This window comes from Musca domestica, unplaced genomic scaffold (assembly GCF_030504385.1).
Source record: "Musca domestica strain aabys unplaced genomic scaffold, Musca_domestica.polishedcontigs.V.1.1 37, whole genome shotgun sequence".
In the NCBI taxonomy this organism is placed as follows: domain Eukaryota; kingdom Metazoa; phylum Arthropoda; class Insecta; order Diptera; family Muscidae; genus Musca; species Musca domestica.
The window spans coordinates 5059582-5083547 of NW_026712321.1; the positions used below are offsets into that span (position 1 = coordinate 5059582).

Here is a 23966-nt window from a genome sequence, read left to right on the forward strand (position 1 = left end):
GTCCATTGTGTGATGGCTACTTTATATCCTTTCTTGCCGTTGATGATGTTTTTGTTGCTAATAAAATGTTTATTTTTTTTTTTGATTTATTTGTGCGCTTCTTCAATGCAGACGCAAAGTATTGGAACAGTACAAATCGGATGGCTTGGATTTAATGGGTCCCGTTAAGCCAACGTTGGCTTTATGCGTTTTTGGTGTATTTGTTTTGGTCTATTTCTCCCTGTGGAAGGGGGTACGCTCCGCCGGCAAAGTGGTATGGGTCACTGCCTTGGCCCCATATGTGGTACTCATCATTCTGCTGATACGTGGCGTGTCGCTGCCTGGCGCCGATGAGGGTATCAAATATTATTTAACACCGGAATGGCATAAATTGAAAAATTCCAGGGTAAGTGAAAAAGGGGATATTTGAAAAATGTGCATTGATTTTTTTTGGATAAAGGGGTTATTAGGTAAAGTAGAATGGATAAGATTTAAAGTTTTTAGAAGAAACTTGGGTGATGGATTCCGTTTATTTAAGCCCTTGAAATATGGATAATTCTATATTTTATGAATAGCAGAGGGTCTGGAAAGTTCTACAGCATAGGTAAAGTACAGAGACGAAACTATAGACACGAGCAATATGAATGTAAAGGATCTGAACATGTGGATCTGTAGTGGAAAAAAGAAAAATATCACGGATCTGTGGATCCGTTGCGGAGAAAAGGAAAACAATCTTAAAGAGTGTAAAAACAAACCGTAATTAGTATATGTGTGGAAGAAGCAAAAATAAGGTAGATTATTTACCAGGACCAAGATGTAGTACCTCAAGGAAACAACAGTCGTTATGAATATTCCCCAGCTTAATATACAACGAGAAAAAGTTGCTGACGCTATCCTTCCGCGGATAGTTAGGAAGCAGTCGGCCGAAATTATGAGTGTAAGTGAACAATACTCTTCAAAAAATTATTGGACTGTGGATGAATCAAAAATAGCTGCCACATGGATTACAGACAGATAAATTATAAGTTCACAAAAACATCGGTATAGAAAAGGGTTCCGTTTGAACGTGGTTCTTTCATGAAGCAGTCATGAGCTGCTACCCTTCGCCCAGAGAAATTCCAGTCAAAAAAAGGAAAACTCAAGCCAATAGAAGATGCTGCCAGGAGCTTCAACGGCGTGCAGTGGAGTATATCCTAACATTTTGACGGCTGAGCCGCAATGGCATATGACCACTAATATATCTCCTACACCGTCCAAGCAATCAAAAAAACCACTGAGCGGAAGTAAAGACATGGTACGCAAAATTGAATGCTAAATATTTAGATCGATTTTCCTAACATTTTGACGGCTGAGCCGCAATGGCATATGACCACTAATATATCTCCTACACCGTCCAAGCAATCAAAAAAACCACTGAGCGGAAGTAAAGACATGGTACGCAAAATTGAATGCTAAATATTTAGATCGATTTTCCATATAGCGGAAATAGCAGACAAAGTTAAATAGGACAATACAACTGAACCACTAAGCAAAATTACGCATATGATAATCAAGGAAGCAGGACATTATGGGGATCCGTTTGGACTGGGATATTAGCTAGTTATAAAGAAACTAGGAGCTCAAGCTCCAGTAAATGGGATTTATTTGAGATAATGATAAATATCGTAAACAATCTGTTACCTACAAACAATCTGCTTCATACAACTGTCAATAGTTGCAAGAACTCGGGTGCAAGAGCTCCATGTTAAATATAAAATATCTGGAAAATATCCCTGGAAAACATTATATTGGTGGAATGGCCAAGACGATGAACTGGAAAGAAACTGTCTTATCCGATGGAGAACGTTGAAGAAAATTTAACGTAAAATCGCAAATATAGAACATGCTCCGTATAAGGCTCCGTAAAAGGCTCTACAAAAACACAAGAAATAAATGAGAAATTTACGAAAACTAGATCAGTATAAGAAAAAACAAGGAACTCCAAATTGCGATTAAAGAAAGCAAAAGAACTAAGGAGGACCTTAACAGGAATCAGTTTGGACTGAAATATAAGCAAGTTATGAATAAACTGGGAGCTCAAGCTCCAGAAAATGGCAAAGGAAATCCAACAGCCCTCTCTTCGTACAGGTCATTGTATGTATCCTAAACATGGCTGCAACTTAAAGAGAACAATATAAGATACCATAAACTAATGGTACATAAACTGCAGATTCAACTCGCTATGGAAAAAATACCAATTTGTGGTGATAAGTAACGGCGAAGGAGATCCAACAGTCCCTTCTTCGTACAGGCTATTGTATATATGCTTAATATAGCTGCAACTTAAAGAGAAAGTACTGAAAGTACAGAGAACGACTGCATTAGGCGACTGCCACCTGCAAACTATGCACAGTCTCAGAACCAGCAGTACAAATTAAAAAGGGGCTTGGGACCTATCGATTTGGTCACAGAAGAGCGGTGGAAAATATTCCAAATGAAACGTTTACAAGTCTGAAGTCTCAGAACTTGTCCCCGTCTCTGGGACATGGTTTATATCATGGTACAATAAGGAGGTAGAACAACTTCGTAAAACTGGAGAAATACAGCCCTGAGGCTATGCCCGCTTCCTGTCAGTCTCATTCAAAATTATATAAACAAGTTGTTTTCATTTTTTCATATTTTTCCTCATTTTTGAAATGAGTTAAAAAGCGCGAGAAATAAATGAAATGCATGGATTTTCTTCCAAAATTATGACCTAAACTGTTCAATCTTTCAATTTCATGGCTAAACTGGTTAAAGCTTTAATGCGCGAGCCGCAATGTACGTATCCAATCATTGGGTTTGAAAATATTTTTTTTTTCATTTTTCAAAACAATAAATACATACACAAAATTGGCAGAAGTCGGGCACAGTCAGAAAAAAATTGTAATCAGATGGTAGCTCTACCCATGGTATAATGATATCAAGGTAGGGCTATGATACCATATGATTTCAATTTTTATACCCTCCACTTTGGAAAGGAGGGTATATTAACTTTGTCATTCCGTTTGTAACATCCTTAAATATTCGTCTTAGACCCCATAAAGTATATATATTCATAATCAGCATAAAATTCTAAGTCGATTTAACGATGTCCGTCTGTCTGTGTCTGTCTGTCTGTCCGTCTGTCTGTCTGTCTGTTGAAATCATGATACAGCCCACATTATTTGACGTAGAGCGTAGAGCAAAATTTAGCAGAGCTATTTGCATTGTGTCTAGAATGGTTGGTATTGAAAATGAGATATATAGGTCCACGTTCTGGTGTAGTCCCCATATAACGGTACCTCCCGATATTCGGTATTTTGATGATTTATGCCACATTTTTTCACGGATTTGTCTAAAAATTGGTATTTGTTGGTCATAATGGGTTCCAGCTCCGGTGGCGAAACATTGCATGTAAGGGTCCATGATTTGGTATAGCCCCCATATAACGGTAGCTCCCGATATTCGGTATTTTGATGGTTTTTGACACATTTTTCCACGGATTTGTCTGAAAATTGGTATTTGTTGGTCATAATGGGTTCCAGCTTCGGTGGCGAAACATTGCATGCATGGGTCCATGATTTGGTATAGCCCTCATATAACGGTACCTCCCGATTTTCGGTATTTTAATGGTTTTTGCCACATTTCTTCTATTGTTTCTTTTACCCTAAGGTGGAGGGTATTAAAAGTTTGGCCCGGCCGAACTTAATGTTTTTTACTTGTTTTATTTTCTTGGCCTAATATGTCATCTTTATTTGTTTATGTATGTGTTTTCTTTTCAATAACAAGAAAATATTGTTCAGAAAACATTCAAATTCGGATGTTTTCAAAATGTTTATTTCATCGTATGCATCGACAAAATCTAGAGTTTTTGTAGTGAAATAATTCTTAAGAGATATATAGAACCTGGTTTTGAAAAGTAGTGTTGACCTTTCATTCAGTTTTCGCGGTTTTCAATTATTTATTCAAAATAAATGCAACAAGTTGTTTTATTTTTTTATTGTTTTGATACTAATTCTGACACTACAAGCCAAATAGGTAGACCTCTATACCTTCAATTTTTTCAAAGTTGACCTACCTTCTCTTCATTGTACCATGGCTCTACCTTACCTTTTTATTGTACCATGGTTTATATCTTATTTACACAACATATCCTACTTTATTTACACAACTTGGATACATTTTATCCACATCCTGATTATAGTGCATATCTTATCCATTTAATATATTCTAATTAAAATTTTTTCATTTATAACTTTTTCTTCTTCTCCTTCCTCTAGGTTTGGATCGATGCTGCCTCACAAATTTTCTTTTCCCTGGGACCTGGATTTGGCACCCTCTTGGCCCTGTCCAGTTACAACAAATTTCGCAATAATTGCTATCGCGATGCATTAATTACGAGTAGTATTAATTGTTTGACCAGCTTTTTGGCGGGTTTTGTAATATTTTCGGTGCTTGGGTAAGTGAAATTTCCCAATGGCATTTATTTGAGTAAATATTTTCAAAATTTCTTTTCATTTTTTTTCCAATTTACAGTTACATGGCCCATGTCCAAAAGACCACCATTGATCGTGTTGGCCTTGAGGGTCCCGGCTTGGTGTTCATTGTCTATCCCGAGGCCATAGCCACAATGAGTGGTTCTGTGTTCTGGTCCATAATCTTTTTTTTGATGTTAATAACCCTGGGTTTGGATTCGACGTTTGGTGGCCTAGAGGCCATGATTACAGCTCTGTGTGATGAATATCCCCGCTCCATAGGCAGAAGAAGAGAGCTATTTGTTTTACTGCTGCTGGCAGGCATATTTTTGTGTGCCCTACCCACCATGACATATGTAAGTGGCATTTATCAAGAAATTCCGAATAATAAATATGCATTTACTTATAAGATACAAATCAGGATAGGGGGGGAAGTTTTTATCTAGCCATTTAACTTAATTATGCCAATGTCAATTCATTAGAAATACCTCCCAACCACATTCGTTAAACAAGAGCTAATGAAAGGAATAGCGCCTTCTTACATAATACACATATAGCGTGTGTTTACTTAGGTAATATTCTCCATCACCCCCTTCCACTACTTCTCACCTGTCCAAATGATTTACACAATCGGCCACTTAACTTTTCTACACATTTTTTCACCTCATTCAAAAAAAAAACTCCATTTGCTGGCCGCTTGGGCTTCCTTCTTAGTTGGCCAGGCATCACTTAGAGGGTGGACACCTCTCTTCCTCACTAGATGTCCATTTCCACTTGTTGATAACTAATGTTTGTTATCACTTGACTTGATTACATTTGAAATTATAATTTGGTGTTTACCAATACCACACTCGAGGTTGGGGGAGGAAAGAGTGTTGGTAGGAGAAGGGGATTTTTTTTTTCAAGGATGTTTGTGCGTAAGAGTTATTTATGGGGATGTAGAGTATAAAAGAATAACAAGGAAGTGGAATGCTAGGTTAATGTGTCAGGTAACCATCATTGGAAAAAGCTTTACAAATATCCAATAGATTTTTAAATGGCTTAAAACACGTGAAAAGTTTACGGATACAGTGGATAATGTTGTAAGGTAATTTAGATAAAGTTGATAATAATTTGGATACATTTTTTTTGGATAACGTGGATAATCTTTTTAAATAGTTTAGCCAATAACGTGGATAAACTTTTCAGACAGTTTGGATAAGTTCGACAATCATGTTAGACAGTTTGGAAAACTTGGATAATTATTTTAGACAATTTGAACTACATGGATAATTTTTTTAAACAGTTTAATTTAAATGGATAAACTTTTAAGACAGTTTGGATAACGTGGATAATATTTTTATATAGTTTGGATAACGTGGATAAGCCTTTTAGACATGTTGGATAATGGGGATAATATTTTTTAGACAGTTTGGATATCGAGGATACACTTTTTAGACAGTTTGGATAATGTGGATAATATTTTTAGGCATTTTGGATAACGTGGATAATAGTTTTAAATAGTTTGTTTATCGTGGATAAGGTTTTATACAATTTGGATAATGTGGATAATCTTTTTAGACATTTTAGATAACGTGGATAATCCTGTTAGATAGTTTGGAAAACGTGGATAATGTTTTAAGACCGTTTGGATAACGTGGATAAACTTTTTAAACAGCTTGGATAAAGGGGATAATCTTTTTAGACAGTTGGGATAATGTGGATAATGTTTAAAGACAGTTTTGATAACGTGGATAATGTTTTAAGACAATTTGGATAACGTGGATAAACTTTTTAGACAGTTTGGATAATGTCGATAATTCTTTTACATAGTTCGGAAAACGTGGATACATTTTTTTAGAGAGTTGAATAACGAGGACACCATTTTTAGATGGTTTGGATAACGTTGATAATCTTTTTAGACCGTTTGGATAACGTGGATTATCTTTGAAGACAGTTTGGATAACGTGGATAAACTTTTTAGACAGAATGGATAATGTGGATAATCTTTTTAGACAGTTTGGATGACGTGGATAATGTTTTTATATAGTTTGGATAATGTGGATAATCTTTTTAGACAGTTTAGATAACGTGGACAGTTTGGGTAACGTGGATAATCTTTTTAGACAGTTTAGATGACGTGGATAATCTTTTTAGACAGCTTGGATAATGTGGACTATCTTTTAAGACAGTTTGGATAATGTGGATAATCTTTTAGGACAGTTTGGATGACGTGGATAAACTTTTTAGACAGCTTGGATAATGTGGATAATCTTTTTAGACAATACGGATGTTTCAAGACACCTTGGATAACGTAGATATTTTTTTTACAGTTCGGAAAACGTAAATAAAGTTTTTAGACAATTTGGATAACGTGAATAATCTTTTAAGGCGGCTTGTATAACGTGGACTACCTTTTTAGACAGTTTATATAACTTGGATAATCTTTTAAGACAGTTTGGATGACGTGGATAAACTTTTTAGACAGCTTGGATAATCTTTTTAGACAGTATGGATAACGTGGATAATCTTTTAAGACAGTTTGGATGACGTGGATAATGTTTTTAGACAGTTTGGATAATGTGGATAATCTTTTTAGACAGTTTAGATAACGTGGATAATGTTTTTAGACAGTTTGGATAATGTGGATAATCTTTTTAGACAGTTTGGATAACGTGGATAATCTTTTAAGACAGTTTGGATGACGTAGATAAACTTTTTAGACAGTTTGGATAATGTGGATAAACTTTTAAGACAGCTTGGATAATGTGGATAATTTTTTAGACAGTATGGATAACGCGGATAATATCTTTAGACAGTTTAGATAACGGGGATAATCTTTTAAGACAGTTTGGATAACGTGGATAATATCTTTAGACAGCTTGGATGACGTGGATAATGTTCTTAGATAGTTTGGATAATGTGGATAATATTTTTAGACAGTTTAGATAACGTGCACTATCTTTTAAGACAGTTTGGATAACGTGGATAATCTTTTTAGACAGTATGGATAACGAGGATAATCGTTTAAGACAGTTTGGATGACGTGGATAATGTTTTTAGACAGTTTGGATAATGTGGATAATCTTTTTAGCAGTTTGGATAACGTGGATAATGTTTTCAGACAGTTTGGATATTGTGGATAATCTTTTTAGACAGTTTAGATAACGTGGACTATCTTTTAAGACAGTTTGGATAACGTGGATAAACTTTTAAGACAGTTTGGATAATGAGGATAATCTTTTTAGACAGTTTGGATGACGTGGATAAACTTTTAAGACAGCTTGGATAATGTGGATAATTTTTTAGACAGTATGGATAACGTGGACAATATCTTTAGACAGTTTGGATGACGAGGACAACCTTTCTAGACAGTTTGGCTAACGTGGATAATATTTTTAGAAAGTTTGGATAACGTGGATAATATTTTAAGACAGTTTGGATAACGAGGATAATCTTTTTAGGCAGTTTGGATGGCGTGGATAATCTTTTTAGACAGTTTAGATAACGTGGATAATGTTTTAAGACAATTTGGATAACGTGGATAACCTTTTTAGACAGTTTGGATAATGTGGATAATATCTTTAGACAGTTTAGATAACGTGGACTATCTATTGAGACAGTTTGGATAACGTGGATAATATCTTTAGACAGTTTGGATCACGTAGATAATATCTTTAGACAGTTTAGATGACGTGGATAATGTTTTCAGACAGTTTGGATAACGTGGATAATTTTTTTAGATAGTTCAGATAACGTGGACTATCTATTGAGACAGTTTGGATAACGTGGATAATATCTTTAGACAGTTCGGATAACGTGAATAAAGTTTTTAGAAAGTTTAGATAACGTGGATAATATCTTTAGACAGTTTGGATAACGTGGATAATATTTTAGGGCCAGCCAAACAAATTGGATAAGGTTTTTAGGCAATTTGAATAAATACTTAATTTTGGATAACGCAGATGGTATTTTAGGCAAGCATCTCTGAATAAAGCGGATATAACATTTGAATTGTTCATATAGTTTTAGAATTTAAAGCCTATGTGGTCCCTATGGATAATTTTTATAAATTTCTAACTTTGTTTTCAGGGTGGCGTTTTCCTGGTGAATTTCCTCAATGTCTATGGCCCCGGTCTGGCTATTCTCTTTGTGGTGTTTGTTGAGGCGGCTGGCGTTTTTTGGTTCTATGGCGTGGATCGCTTTTCCAGTGATGTGGAAATGATGTTGGGCAAAAGACCTGGATTATTTTGGCGTATTTGTTGGACGTATATCAGTCCTGTGTTCCTATTGGTAATCGATAACCATTTAACTTTGTTTACACCAACCGATTTTAATGGCAATTTTTTCGCGCTCTCTCTCTCTCTCTCTCTTTTAGGCCATTTTTATTTTCTCATTTTTGGGCTATGAAGAAATGCTCGGCACCGAATACAAATATCCGCAATGGAGCATCAAAGTCGGCTGGGCGGTTACATGTTCCTCGGTCATGTGTATACCCATGTATATGATCTATAAATTCTTCTTTGCCTCGAAGGGTAATTGCCGAGAGCGTTACGATGCCTCATTTAAGCCGAATACAAATCCGGGCACAGCCATACCCGGACAACAGGGCACCAATGTGTGACATGGAGGAGAGGTCGCAGATGTTGGCAATTGGTCAAGCAAGGAGTGTGAGCTCAAAAATCATCATCACCAACAACAACAAACAACACAGCAATATTCACCAACAACAATAACAAACAAAGTAAATGGACATTTTTGTAGTAAATTAAGTGAAAATGAAAATCTCAATACTTCGTATTATGACTCGTATTATCCTGAATGTAATAAGCAACACCTGGAACCCGAACCAGGCTATGATATTAGCTTTAAAAGCGTCAAGAGTTCCACGGAGGGGTCATCATCGTACACCCACTGCAATTGTGATGGTCAGAATAATAGACCCTCCTCCTGGTGCGAAGAACTTGACAACAATATTAATAGTTATAGGAATTTAGTTAATGGTAGTCGTCCTCATCACGATCATCACAATCCTCCTCCTCATTATTCGCATCATCATCATCATCGCCGTTTCGTAAGTAGAAATTTTTGTAAATTACAAACGCCCCATTTGTACGATAATAATATTGCATGTGCGTCCGGAACCGTGTCAAGCGCTGCCGCCGCGATCGCCGCTGCTGCTGCTGTTGCCAATAACGCTGAGGACAATAACAAATACACGATTATACTCAGCAAAAGTTGTAAACCACTTAAGTTTTCATTTGCCAGTGAATGGTTAGTTTAGAATAGAAATTAAAAAGGAAACGTTATAGAGAGAGAAAGAGAGCAAACGACAGGGAGAGAGAGAGTGTGAGAAAGATTTACGGAAAGAAAAGGGGAAGAGAAAAACGTCCTATACATGGCAAAATAAAATAGGTGTTAGGTACATGGCATATGGTAGAATAATACAGGTAGATGCATTAACACTTGGAAAAATAAAATATTTAAAATGTTTTTTTTTTTTTTTTTTCAAAAATAATAGATTTTTATATATTTTCTTATACGACGCCAATTGGAGGTCGTTATGATATGCATTTTCTTTAAATTTTTTACAAATTACAATAATTTGTAATTCAAAATTTCTAATTTAAAATTGGGTTGACAATTCACTGTCCCAGCACCTATTTTCTTTTACCATGTCATGGCCTAATTATAAGGGGGAGTTCGAGCTTCGAAGCCAGCTACCAAATTCAAAGTCAAACTGCGTTATTGTGATTGAAGCCACCGAACAAAACATAAACAAATAGCCAACAAGAAAATTTCACATTAAATCTGATTTTTAAAATTTCAGAAACATCTTGTTATTGCACCATAGTACTGTTGTCAAAACACTTATTGTGAATGAAATAACAGTACAAAAGATAAACAAATAGTAAGCAAAACATAAACAGATTTTGACATTTAATGAAAGTGGTATAAGAAATCATTATTCTGCCATGGTCCGGTTCGGTTTTACACATGGCACAATCAATAAATATTGGAATTTCCGCAGCTGATCAGCGCTTATTGTGATTGGAATCCTAGATCGAAAGATAAACAAACAGTAAAGGCATTTTGACGTTTCGTTGCGGATCATCATTTATTTCACGTGACATTTTGTATGTCAATTCCCATAACAACAATATTAATAGTCACCAGATTTTGAAAAAATGTCAAATTTCTAAATTTGTTTGCTTTTTTTTAAGTATTTGTCTGTGTTTTATCAATCGCAACATTTTTTTCAAAAGTTAATCGAATGATCAACTGTGAGAGATGGAACGCTTTTTGTTTTTGTTACACTTACAAACCCTTATTTACACCGACCAATTTTTTGTTTTTCTAAAACGCTTTATTTATATTGTCAATTCCTTTAATAATATGTCAAATACGAATGACGAATCTTTTATGCTTCAGAGAGCGTAAAATATGACCCAACTTCACTGCATTATTCGCAATTAAAATTTATGGAAGAATTTGAAATTTTCTGATAAAAGATTCAATTTATGGTGTGTCCGAGCACACCATAATTTCATATTTCAGTTTAGCAAAAGTCGTTAGGTGTAAACGATGACCACAATTCATATAAATTTTTCAGAAATTTCTCGGTAATTTTGAACATTTTTTCTAGTAATTATCAGCCAAAATTAGTTAGAAAAAATCTCCGAAATTGAATGGAAATTCAGTAAATTTCTATAAATTGTAATCATGTTTTAAACTTGCAATTTTTCTAGAAGCTTTGACAATTCAGATTATACTATACAAAAAAAGAATTATAGACCCAACAAGACCACGATATTTTAAATATGATAAAAGGCTTAAATGTAAATGTGCTTTAAAATTGAAAATAAGATCCCATGTTAACCAAACATAACGACATATTAATAGTTTTACACCAACTGTTTAAAATCAGACTTAGGGTGGAAGTACATAAAGAGATTTTATGATTGGTTTAAGTCATCGGCTGGCTTCTCCGTGGAGGACATGGTAGAAGAATATAGGTAGATGCATCAACGCTTGTGAACATTGATATGTCAAAAAGTTTTAAATATTTTATCAAAACTAAGTAGATTTTTAAATGTTTTTTTTTTATACGACGCCAATCGGATATTTTTAAGATATTCATTTTTCAACAATTTTTACAAATTTAAATAATTTTTCACTTAACATTTGCAATTCCAAAATTAGTTTGACAGTTCATTGTCCCAGCATCTGTGTCAATGTGTCTACCTGTATTCTTCTACCATGGTAGAGAACCAAAGAGTTTTAGGTTGATTTAGTTCGATTTTAGCCCAGGCTCCTTTTTTATTTTCCAAAGAAGCCAGCCGATGATTTAAGCCGGTCAGAAAATCGTTTTATGTATTTCACCTTTACATCTACATTTTATTTACTCTTGATGTATATTTCATCATCTTATTTCAATCACAATAATGTATTTTGACAGCTAATCTTGTGATCAGCTGTTACTTATATGAAGTACCTATTTATTGCGTCATATTAGTAATAGTGTGTTCCAACAGCTGTTAAATATCAGATGAAATGTCCATTACATTTTTTTCACAATTTTTCTCAAAATATTTCACATTTACCAGCCATAATTGTGACATATTGGGAGAAGTTGTCATTATAGTAAGGCTTCGTTTACATGACAGGCAGGGTCTTTAGAAAAAACTGTTTTCATTTTTAACTAAAATTTTTTAAAAAATAATACCAATGAAATGTTTGGAGGGTGTTTCGCAGGTTTTCTTTGGTGATATAATTGTATGCGCCCATGGTAGAAGAATACATGTAGTCGCATCAGCACAGCTGTTGGGACAATGAACTGTCAAACCAATATTTATATTGAAAATTTGGAATAAAAAATTATTCAAATTTGTATTTTTTTTAAAAAAATGCATATTTTATCAACCTCTTATAGACGTCATATAAGAAAACTTATAAAAATCTACTTATTTTTAAAAAATAATTTAAAAACCTTTGACATATCAATGTTCCCAAGCGTTGATGCATTTACCTGTATTCTTCTACCATGTATGCGCCTTTACGCTACCATGCTAAGTTATCTTTATAACTGTTTATATTTTAATGTTGACAAATTGCTATCTACACTTTTATTATGATAAGTTTTCAAAAAAAAAAATTTCCCCAATGATTTTCAATAATTAACAGCCATGATTATTGAAAAATATTTGCGGTATTTTAATCTTTCAATGTGCCAGATGTTGTATCACGATTCAGTGCCGTTTATTCGCAATGACGTGAATTGTGGTCCGTGACTCGACATTATTTTATCCGCATATTTGGGCAAGTAACTTTAGATATTGTCGTCATGCGATAAACTATCCACTAATTTTCCCAATTTTGTAGGCTAACGCCCTTTTATCTTCTATGACGAATATGATATTCCAAATGGAACATTTTTGTTATTATTTTTATTTTTTGGTTCCAAGCACATTTTGTTTTGGAAGATATTTGGAAAAATAAACAAAACCGAATTAAAAAAATAAATAAATATGACTGTTGCCAATAATAGTTTGATGTGTGGCCAGGACACTTAATGAGAATGTTCATTGTGTGGCCAGGCCGCATAATGAGTGAGCAAATTATGCCAGACCGGACTCTAATCCTGCCGTCGCTTTTCCTTACAATTTGAGATTAATATGCCAAGCCATGATACCAAGCTGCTTATATGAACAAACCATGGTAGAAGAATAAAGGTAGATACATCAACGCTTGAAAACATTGATATGTCAAAATTTTTTTAATGTATTTTCAAAGATTAATTGATTTTTATATGTTTTCTTATACGACACCAATCGGATATGCATTTTTTTCTGACAATTTTCCAAATTTGAATAATTTTTCATTTAAAAATTTCAATTCCGAAATTGCTGTGACATTTCACTGTCCCATCAGCTGTGCCGATGCTACTACCCGTTTTCTACTACCACACCCAAACCTTAAATTATTTCAACGCTTCTTAAAATCAGAATAAATGTCGACATTTGTTTATAATTAACAATTAATCGTTTGTACTGAAATTTCAATCACAATAATATACTTTGACGTTTTATTCGATTAAGAGCTGACACATGTTTATATTTTTCATAAGTATGCCAATTATAAGTGAATCGTGTAATAGTTAGGGCACTATAGTTGAATTAAATGACCAACCAAATGAAGATGTCTGCTCACACCCCAAACTCATTTCAAAGAGACATCAAACGGCAATAATGAAACCCATGTCTCGATTTATTCTAGCCCTAAGGCCAACCATTTTAAGACGAAGGGCTTTTTTATGTATTTCCATTTGAAAACGGAAGACCCCAAACATTTATTTTTATTAAAATTCCGTTCAAGACTCCAGATGGTATTTCCATTCACCATAAAAGGTTGGGCTTGTGGCGATACATAAAATTCATGGTAGAAGAATATAGATAGACGCGTCGACACAGCTGCTGGGACAATGAACTGTCAAACCAATTTTAAAATTGAAAATGTTGAATGAAAAATTATTTAAATTTATAAAAAATTGTTGACAAATGCGAATTATAATAACCTCCGAATGACGTCGTATAGGAAAACATATAAAAATCTACTTATATTTGAAAAAATATATTTAAAAATTTTTAGCATATCAATGTTCCCAAGGGTTGATGCATCTACCTGTATTCATCTGCCATGATAAAATTGTTACATCATCTCCCTCTCTGTTTCCCTTTCCCAAATAGTTGCTCTCTCTCCCTCTCAGAAATATAATTTATTTTACAAACTAACCTAAAAATATAGAACGGATTAAATCTTTTGGGAGTCAAATCAAAAGATATATGTCCATAAACAAAAAACCATAGCTTTAAGAACATACAGTTATAATTTATTAAAAAACAAAAATTATAAAGAAATAAGTTATTAATTAATGTAAACTTTTTCAACTAACTGCTAAAAGTTAAGAGCCAAATATTGAAATTCCTAACATTCCTAAGATAAGGGAAACAATAATATTAAAAATGAAATAAAAATATAACTATAAATTAACTTAAACTAAACTAAAATGTTACCCTGTACAATAAGCTTAAAAAAATTATTATAAATTATTATTAAAATTAACACAATATTATCCAATAATGGTGAGAATACATAAAATGCTTTTTTGACTGGCTTCTTCGTAAAAGAACAAAGGAGCGTATGGTCAAAATCGAACTATGTCAACCTAAAACTCCTTTGTTCCTCTGCGAAGAAACAAGACGATGAATTAAGCCACTCAAAAAACAAACGTTTTACGTATTCTCACCTTAAGTCATTTTTATAGCAGCGTTTCCATGCAATTTTGTTATAGACGAATAACCCTAACGTTAACGTTTTGCATGTTCAAATCACGAATAGGAATTATATCAAAGACGGTGTTTAGACTACTAAATCCACTCAATTTCAAATGTCAATTCCATGGCATATACGTCACTTAAATGTCATTCATAAATCCATTGGATGTTATTTTGACGTATACGCTAATGAATTTACATTTGAGATCAAGCGAATTTCATAAATCTAAACGTACTTTAAGCCAACATTTTACAATAACGCAATTTGTGTGCCCTAAATTCTAAAGCTGGCCAACCACACAGCAAACTGAGTAATCAGCTGATTGTATGAAGAAACAAGCCAAATGTTTTGAGTTTCAATATTTTTCCATAAAAATAAATTCAGTTAACTTTCTAATCTAAGATTAAATAAAATTTACTAGCACAGACCATGGTAGAATTAAGAAGGTAAAGTCATGCAATCATGTGTTTATAATTTTTTCAAAATTAGCCAACTTTAATATAGCGCGTTTGGTGTGCCCTAAATTCTAAAACTGACCAACCACACAGCAAACTATGTAATCAGCTGATTGTATGAAGAAACAACCCAAATGTTTTGAATTTCAATATTTTTTTCCATAAAAATAAATTCAGTTAACTTTCTAATCTAAGATTAAATAAAATTTACTAGCACAGGCCATGTTAGAATTAAGAAGGTAAAGCCATGCAATCATGTGCTTTTCTTTTTTTAAAAATTATACATTTGACAACATCTCATTGTCAAAATGTATATATTTATAAATTAATTATGCATTCACAAATCAGAGATGGGAACCTGTTATCTATGCAGTGAAATTTGACAAGGTAAATTACAGAGAATCCAAAGATGGGAAGGTTTATTTGAAATGACTTTACCTTCTTAAATTAATTTAAAAAACTGTAGAGGAAGTCAAATAACTAAATGTCTTTAAAAAAATCGGCAAAGATTTACATGGAAATCTCAATTTCACTGCGTTTTCAATAGAAAAATTCAATTCAGCCAAATTTTTCTATTGAAAATTCTGATATTTTTTCTGTTTTATTGACAGAGAGAACTTTTTCGATGGACAAAGTGAGTTTGGTTAAATTTTCCAAGGAAAAAAACCAAATTCGATATTTTTCTCAAATTTAAAAAAAAGTTTTCCGGCAATGTTTCTAAAAAATAATATCCAATTCAGCTGATATTTTCTATAAAAACGACCATTCAGCCAGGGTCTTTTTTTATAGAAAACAGCTGATTCACTATTTCTTTTTTCCTAAAAACAAAAAACGCTATATTAGACAGACTAGTTCATTGTGTGGCCAGTAAACTTTATTAATCCGTAAAGAAAACTGCATGGCCATTCTATATATATATATATATATATATATATATATATATATATATATATATATATATATACAGGGTGAGATAAAAAGACTTCAAAAATGTCAAACACCTTATTTTTTACATTTTTCTTTTAAATTTTATTGAATGAAAGTAAAAAATGTCGGAAATAGCATCAACTTTTAGAATAAGTTTAGATTTGTTCGAATTGGTCATCTTTGGCATGAATTATGGACTTCAAACGGCCATTGAAATAGTCACACGCTGTCCGAAAGTTGCTCTGCGGCATTTTGGCCTATTTCCGGCGAAGCGTTTGCTTAAGGTGATCGACACTTTGGTATTTTTTAGTGCCAACCTTGCGTTCCAAAATACTCCAGACACAATAGTCCAACGGATTGGTATCCGAAAATTTTGGTGGCCATTTTGCGCTGGAGATAAAGCGAGAAATTCATTTTGTAACCATTCTTGGGTGGCGCGTGTTGAGTGCGATGGTGCTGAGACCTGTTTCCAAGGTCTGCGGCCAAATTGTTTGCGTGCCCAAGGCTTTAATACACCCTCCAAAATATTTTCGCGATAATATTCGGCATTGATTCTGATGCCACGGTCGATTAATACGAGAGCGAGCGGAGAGCTCCCATCGGCTGTTATGGCTGCCCGCACCATCACCATGCCCGGCGCTTGAGTTCTGGTGGCCAACCGAAGGTGGTGCACATTTTCAGCTGACCACTTTGGCAAGTAAATAGATCATTTTGTTTGTTTACAACACTGCTGGGCAACGAATGTTTTCTCATCGGAGAAAAGCAAATTCGGCAGTTCACCACTTTCGGCCAAGCCAAGCAAGTCTTAAGCTGGGAATACATAAAGCGCTTATTTGACTGGCTTCTTCGGAAATGAACAAAGGAGCCTAGGACCAAAATCGAACTAAGTCAACCTAAAACTCCTTTGTTCATCTACGAAGAAGCCAGCCGATGACTTGAGGCAGCCAAATATGCGCTTTATGTATTTCCAGCCTTAAGCTCTTTGGAGTCTATTTTCTTTCTGTTGCGGTGTAAGTTCTTTCCTTTTTTGGGAATTTCAATGGTTTTACCCCGAGCTTATTTTTCAATATATTTCGATATGTTCAGCTCACGAGCTATTTTTCGGCCACTGGACGCGGGTTTCGATCAAGTCGCTTTTTTACTTTTCGAACCATTTCTGCTGATGTTCAGGTTTTCTTCCGTCCACTTCCTTGGCTTCCTAGCGATGGTACGAGACACAAAAGATTTACTCACATTTAAATGCTGGAGTGCTCTAACGATAGCCACCTGTGGTTTTCCAGCCAAATATAAAGAAATCACACTATCACGCTTGAATTCCATGACGAATAACTTTATTTCTGGAAAATTCTCCAACAAAATGCTTTTGTACGTTTGTAAACAAGGTAATGAGCTGTAACTGGAATAATTTAAACAGGTGTCAGACGAGTGGCTTAGAAATGACAACAGTCTGAAGTTGGCTGCAGTTTTTTTCATCTCACCCTTTTAGATTCTTGCATTATCTGATTGTCCTCGGACAAAGAATAAAATTATCATAAAAAATATCAGTTTATTGATAAATAGTTTTCTTAAATATCGACAATATCATGGTAGAAGAATAAAGGTAGATGCATCAACGATAGGAAAAATTTTAAAATGTTTTTTTTCTTTTTTTTTTTAAAAATCAGTACATTTTTTAAGTTTTCTTTTACGACACCAATCAAAGCTTGTTATGGTACGCATTTTTCAACACGTTTTACAAAATTCAATAATTTTTCATTCATAATTTTCAATTTCAAAATTGGTTTGACATTTCATTGTCCCAGCAGCTGTGCCGATGCGTCTACCTGTATTCTTCTACCATGGGCAATATATGTACTTTCCATGGCAGAAGAATACAGGTAGACGTATCAACGCTTGGGAGCATTGATATGTCAAAAAATTTTAAATATTTTTTCAAATATAAGTAGATTTGTATATGTTTTCTTATACGACGTCATTTGGAGGTTATAACAATAATTATATAATTTTTAACAATTTTTACAAATTTAAATAATTTTTCATTCAACACTTTCAATTTCAAAATTGGTTTGACAGTTCATTGTCCCAGCAGCTGTGTCGATGCGTCTACCTGTATTCTTTTACCATGGGCAATATATATTCATACATTAAAGTTGGCATGTGGCTAGACAGCTTTAATGCTTATGTCAACGCCATGCTTGATTAAACCCTATTATAAAGTGGCCAGACAACTTTATGCTAGGAACACAATTGGAGCGAACGACGAATTTCGCCCTACGCGGCGACAAAATGAGCCGCGAAAATTCGTCGTATGGAACACAATACCGACGAAATTATAAAACAGCTGATGAAGTTGTTTACTTTTTGCTCATTTGTTGACTACAATGAAAATTATACAAGAACTCATAATTCTTTATAATTTCAGTTATGTCCATCTTTTCTATTATAAATTCACTGATATCCATCTTCACTCAGGCGCAAGTGCACAAATAAATAAACAAATTATTTATGTTTTTTTTATACGAATAACAGATAGTAGAGTGACCATAACAAATTTTTAAGTAAAAAGTAACTTTATTTACTAAAACACATAAAATTCGTACAAGTATGGCCACCTTGTACTGTTTTGTCGCCGTTCGCCGGCGTATGAAATAGAAATAAAGCTAATTGAGTTCGCGGCGACCGACGAAATTTTCGCCGGCGCCGTGATCATTAATAAATTTAATTAAATGTTACAAATTATACAAATAAATAAAAATAATTGTTTTTGTCTCTTTTCAAATGAAATGTATTCAACAGCCATTAATACATCTAATTTAAAAAAAAAACGATACAATTAATGCTTTAACCAATAACTATTTATACGATATTTATAAAAAGAAAAAAAATAATAATAATTGTTAAGAACCTATTTCATACTCTGCTTGTTTATTATTACCCTGTACGTAAGCCATACATACAAAAATATATGTGTATTTATAAGCATTAATAAAAAAAAAAAAAAACAATTAACAAAATATATAAATTTCTATTCGTAAAACTGTTAACCCAGAGAATAAAACGTTTTTAGGGAATATTGCAATGTTTATGTGTAGTTCAAAAATTGTTAGAATTTTCGTTTGGATTATAAAATAAAAAAACACATTTTGTTACAGTATTCACATTATCATTACAGTATTATTATTAATGTTTAGCAAATGTTTGTTCATAATTTTTTTTTTTTTATTATGAGAATTGTTTTTAATTTTATACAATTTTATTAAATAATATTTTTTACCATTATTTTATAAAAAAAAAAAATAATAAAATGTGGTTTTATTTGAAGTTTTGAGAGAGAAAAGGTGGGAATGCATAAAGCGCTCATCTGGCTGGCATAAGTCATCGGCTGGCTTCTTGGGAAATGAACAAAGGAGCCTAGGGCCAAAATCGAACTAAGTCAACCTAAACCTCCTTTGTTCATTTACGAAGAAGTCAGCCGATGACTTAAGCCAGCTAAATATGCGCTTTATGTATCCGCCCAAATGGTAATATTCAAGATTCGGTAGGTAAAAAAGGGTTCGATGTCCAAAATTTAACCTCCTAATGAGTTAACTAAAAGTTAAAAAACGGCAGACTCAGACGGTACGGGGTGAGATGAAAAAACTGCAACCAACTTCAGACGGCTGTCATTTCTAAGCCACTCGTCTGACAGCTGTTAAAATTATTCCACTGACAGCTTATTACATTGTTTATAAGCATACAAAAGCATTTTGGTGAGAATTTTACAGAAACAAAGTTATTCGTGATGGAATTCAAGCCTGATAGTGTGATTTCTTTATATTTGGCTGGAGAACCACAAGTGGCTATCGTTAGAGTACTCCAGCATTTAAATGTGAATAAATCTTTTGTGTCTCGTACCATCGCTCGTCACCGTCGTCAAGGAAGTGGACGGAAAAAAACAGCAACATCAGCAGAAATGGTTCGAAAAGTAAAGAAGCGACTTGATCGAAACCTGCGTCGCAGTGGCCGAAAAATGACTCGTGAGCTGAACATATCGCAATATTCCATTCCGCAAATATTGAAAATTGAGCTCGGGGTAAAGCCATTGAAATTCCAAAAAGTGCAAGAACTTACACCGCAACATTAAAAGAAAATAGACTCAAAAGAGCTAAGAAATAGTTGATTCGCTTGGCCGAAAGTGGTGAACTACAAAATTTGGTGTCCTCCGACGAGAAAACATTCATTGTCCAGCAGTTTGAAACAAACAAAATGATCGTGTTTACTTGCCAAAGTTGTTAGCTGAAAATGTGCACTTTCAGTTGGCCACCAGAACTCAAGCGCCGGCCATGGTGACGGTGGGGGTCGCCATAACAGCCGATGGTCGCTCTCCGCTCGTATTAATCGACCGTGGCATCAGAATACATAAATGCCGAATATTATCGCGAAAATATTCTGAAGGGTGTATTAAAGCCTTGGGCACGCAAAACATTTTGGCCGTAGACCTTGGACATTCCAACAGGATCCAGGACCATCGCACTCAGCACGCGTCACCCAAGAATGGTTACAAAATGAGGTTCCTCGCTTTATTTCTGTGCACAATGGCCACCAAAACCTCTGGATACCAATCCGTTGGACTATTGAAACTGGGGTTATTTTGGAAAGCAAGGTTGGCCCTAAAAAAACCAAAATGTCGATCATCTCAAGCAAGTGCTTCGCCGGGAATGGGCCAAAATAGCGCAGAGCAACATTCGGGCAGCGTGTGATGGTTTCATTGGCCGTTTGAAGGCCATAATTCGTGCCAAAGGTGACCAATTCGAACAAATCTAAACTTATTCTAAAATTTGATGCTATTTCCAATATTTTTTCGGTCTCAATCAATAAAATTAAAAAAAAAATAATGTAAAAATTATGGCGTTTGACATTGTTGCAGTTTTTGTCAAACGCCATAATTCATAATCAGCATAAAATTCTATGTCGATTTAGTGATGTCCGACCATTTGTGAAAATCACTCTAGCTTCCGAACGAAATGAAGTAGGTTGATAAAATTATACTCAAATGCATATTATGTCTGCAGGACTTTTGGTATTGAAAATTCGCCATGTAGATCCACGTTTTGCTATGGCCCCCTTTTAATAGTACCTCCCGATATTCGGTATTTTGATGATTTTACCGACATTATTCACCGGAATTGTTTCAAATTTGGCATTTGAAGTTCGTAATAGATACTACAGCCTATGACAGAAAATTGTCCATGAAGGTCTATGTCTTCTTTTAGCCCTCAAATAACGATATCTCCTGATATTCGGTATTTCGGTGATTTAAGCGACTTTATTCACCGGAAATGTTTCAAATTTGATATTTGAAGTTCGCAATGGAGACTACAGCCTATGACAGAAAATTATCTGTGCAGGTTCACGTTTTGGGTATAGCCCCCATACCTCAAGTTTTGCATTTGAATATTGTAATGGCTTATGACAAAAGTTGCCTATGCAGGTCCACAACGTCGTATATTCCTAAATTCGGTATTTTTAAGATTTTAACAGAATTTTTAACGGATTTTATTTTTTTTGGAAAATGGAAATTCGTTTCCATTGGAGGAGTGTATTCAAAGTTCGACTTGGCCGAATTTACAGCGTTTTACTTGTTTACATACATAATGTCAACTTTTCCATTTGTAGAAGTTGTACACATCGTGTGATACATGGGCCACATTTCAGTTGTGAAATACATGAGTAAATTACATATGTACTTTTTCCTATTACAGCGACCCCTATTTTCATCGGAAAATAATAATTTCATCAAATGTGTTATTTCTTTTTTTTTTTTGCTTGAAAATATATAAAAATTATTTTGAAAACATTGTAAACAAATGATTGGATAACTCAAATGTGTTATTTGTTTTTTTTTTTTTTTTTTTTTGCTTGAAAATATATAAAAAATTATTTTGAAAACATTGTAAACAAATGATTGGATAACTTTACCTTCTTAATTGTACCATGATAAAACCCTCATCGTATAATAGCAGCTTAATCAAAAGTCTTGTATGTTGCGAAAAAAAAATAAATAAAATGAAATTTGAGGTAAACAAAAAAATCATCCGTAAAATAAGATAATTTTTATAGAATTAAAATTTATAATCGGAAAGTTTAAAACTTTTCAGTTTTAAAAATTCAGGGAAAGTCATTTTATTTTTTTTGTTATTATTTCTAATTTTCCCTGCAATGAAATGCAACCCTGTTCATGTTACAGCTAAGACAACATTACTCAACGACACATGGCAATACCAATGAATGGCAACACTCAATAAATTATAAATGGCAATACCTTACACATAATAGCTAATACACCAACCCACAGTGAATGCAGTGTGTTCAACTATTGTGAATGAATATTTCATTCAGCCTATTTGATGACACACCAATGCCAGCCAATGAACAACGTGGCGCCGTGGCTTAGTTGGTTAAAGCGCCTGTCTAGTAAACAGGAGATCGTGAGTTCGAATCTCGCCGGGGCCTATCAGTCACAGAGACTGAATAGCTTTTTTGTCTCGGTTGAGAATTATGTATTTTATAATATTCTATATTTTTGTATTAAACAGATTACGGGAAATTTATTAGAAAGTTAAAATAGTAAAAGTAATTATTAAAAAATAATTATATAGGGATTTATATATATTGAAATATGTTTCAAATTAATGTTAAAGAAATTTTTATTTGTTGTACCCAAAATATCTTTGGGAAATACAAAATATATTTTATTTTTTATTTATTTATTTTTTTTTATTTTGATTTTGAAGAACTTTTCCGAGGAAGTATCAGAGCCAGATAACCGCTAATCTTTCAAGAATTTCTTTTGAATCATAAAATGTAATTTAAGATAATAATATAAAAGACTACGAGAGTCATTGCTAAGAAGTGCATGAGGGCTAGAAGTACACTTTGTTTTTGGTTGGTGGAGGGGTGTCTGGCGATAATTGTTGAACGCAGAGATTTTTTGGAAATTGTTTTCCACTGAGGGACATCATATACTTTGACGGAGAAGATTCATTAACCACAAATGTGGATTTATTTTTTTATTTTTTTTAATGGGTCTGGGAGAGCCCCTGAGGATTTTTTGAGAAAAATAATCATGAGGGACTGAAAATGTGGATTTTCTCAGAGGTAAAATAAGGAATTTTAAAGAATTTTTAATGAAGTTTTTGACATTTTTCTTTGAGGTCTATAGGAATCATAAACGCGAATCTTAAGAAATTTTTAATAATTGTTCTTGTTTTTTTTTTTGGAATTCTTCTTTGAAGGTCTATATGAGTCATAAACGGGAATTTTAAAATATAATTTTTTGATAGACTATTGGAGCCTTAAACGTGAATTTCTGAGGAGCTATTCTAGAGATGGTAGCGGATCCATAAACATGAGTTTTTTTAGAATTTCTGAGGTCCACGGGGATTTTAAAAAAACAATTCCTTGATCGACCAATGGGGCCTGAAAAGTGAATTTCTAAAGAATTATTCTAGAGATAGTATCGGATCCATACACTTGAATTTTCTTAGAATTTTTGAGGTCCACGGGAATTTTAAAAATTAATTCCTTGATAGACCATCGGAGCCTTAAACATGAATTTCTGAAGAATTATTCCAGAGATGGTATCGGATGCATGAACTTGAATTTTTTTTAGAATTTTTGGATAATATGGATTTTTTAAATTTTCTTTGAGCCACAAAAGATTTGTTTTTTTCTTTTTTTGTAGATTTTTTGAGGACAATGAATGGAATCTGTATGATTTTTTTCTAGGGAGGCTATTTAAGGCATAAATGCAGATTTCTGAGAATTTTTTATCAGG

At 33.7% G+C, this 23966-nt stretch overlaps 1 protein-coding gene and 1 non-coding gene across 2 annotated transcripts in view; both read left to right on the forward strand.

Annotated features, from left to right (window-relative positions):
* LOC101901770 (sodium-dependent serotonin transporter) overlaps positions 1–9064 on the forward strand; it is a 42166-nt gene extending 33102 nt beyond the window's left edge. Inside the window, exons 5-9 of the mRNA XM_059126255.1 lie at positions 112–385; positions 4260–4438; positions 4516–4810; positions 8526–8726; positions 8812–9064. Of these exons, the coding sequence (XP_058982238.1) occupies positions 112–385; positions 4260–4438; positions 4516–4810; positions 8526–8726; positions 8812–9057 (1195 nt within the window). The 3' untranslated portion in view covers positions 9058–9064. The remainder of the gene's footprint in view (positions 1–111; positions 386–4259; positions 4439–4515; positions 4811–8525; positions 8727–8811) is intronic.
* A 13504-nt stretch (positions 9065–22568) lies between these two features.
* On the forward strand, positions 22569–22642 carry TRNAT-AGU (transfer RNA threonine (anticodon AGU)). Its single transcript has one exon. It is a non-coding gene; the product is annotated as a tRNA-Thr (tRNA).
* Positions 22643–23966: the final 1324 nt, after the last annotated feature.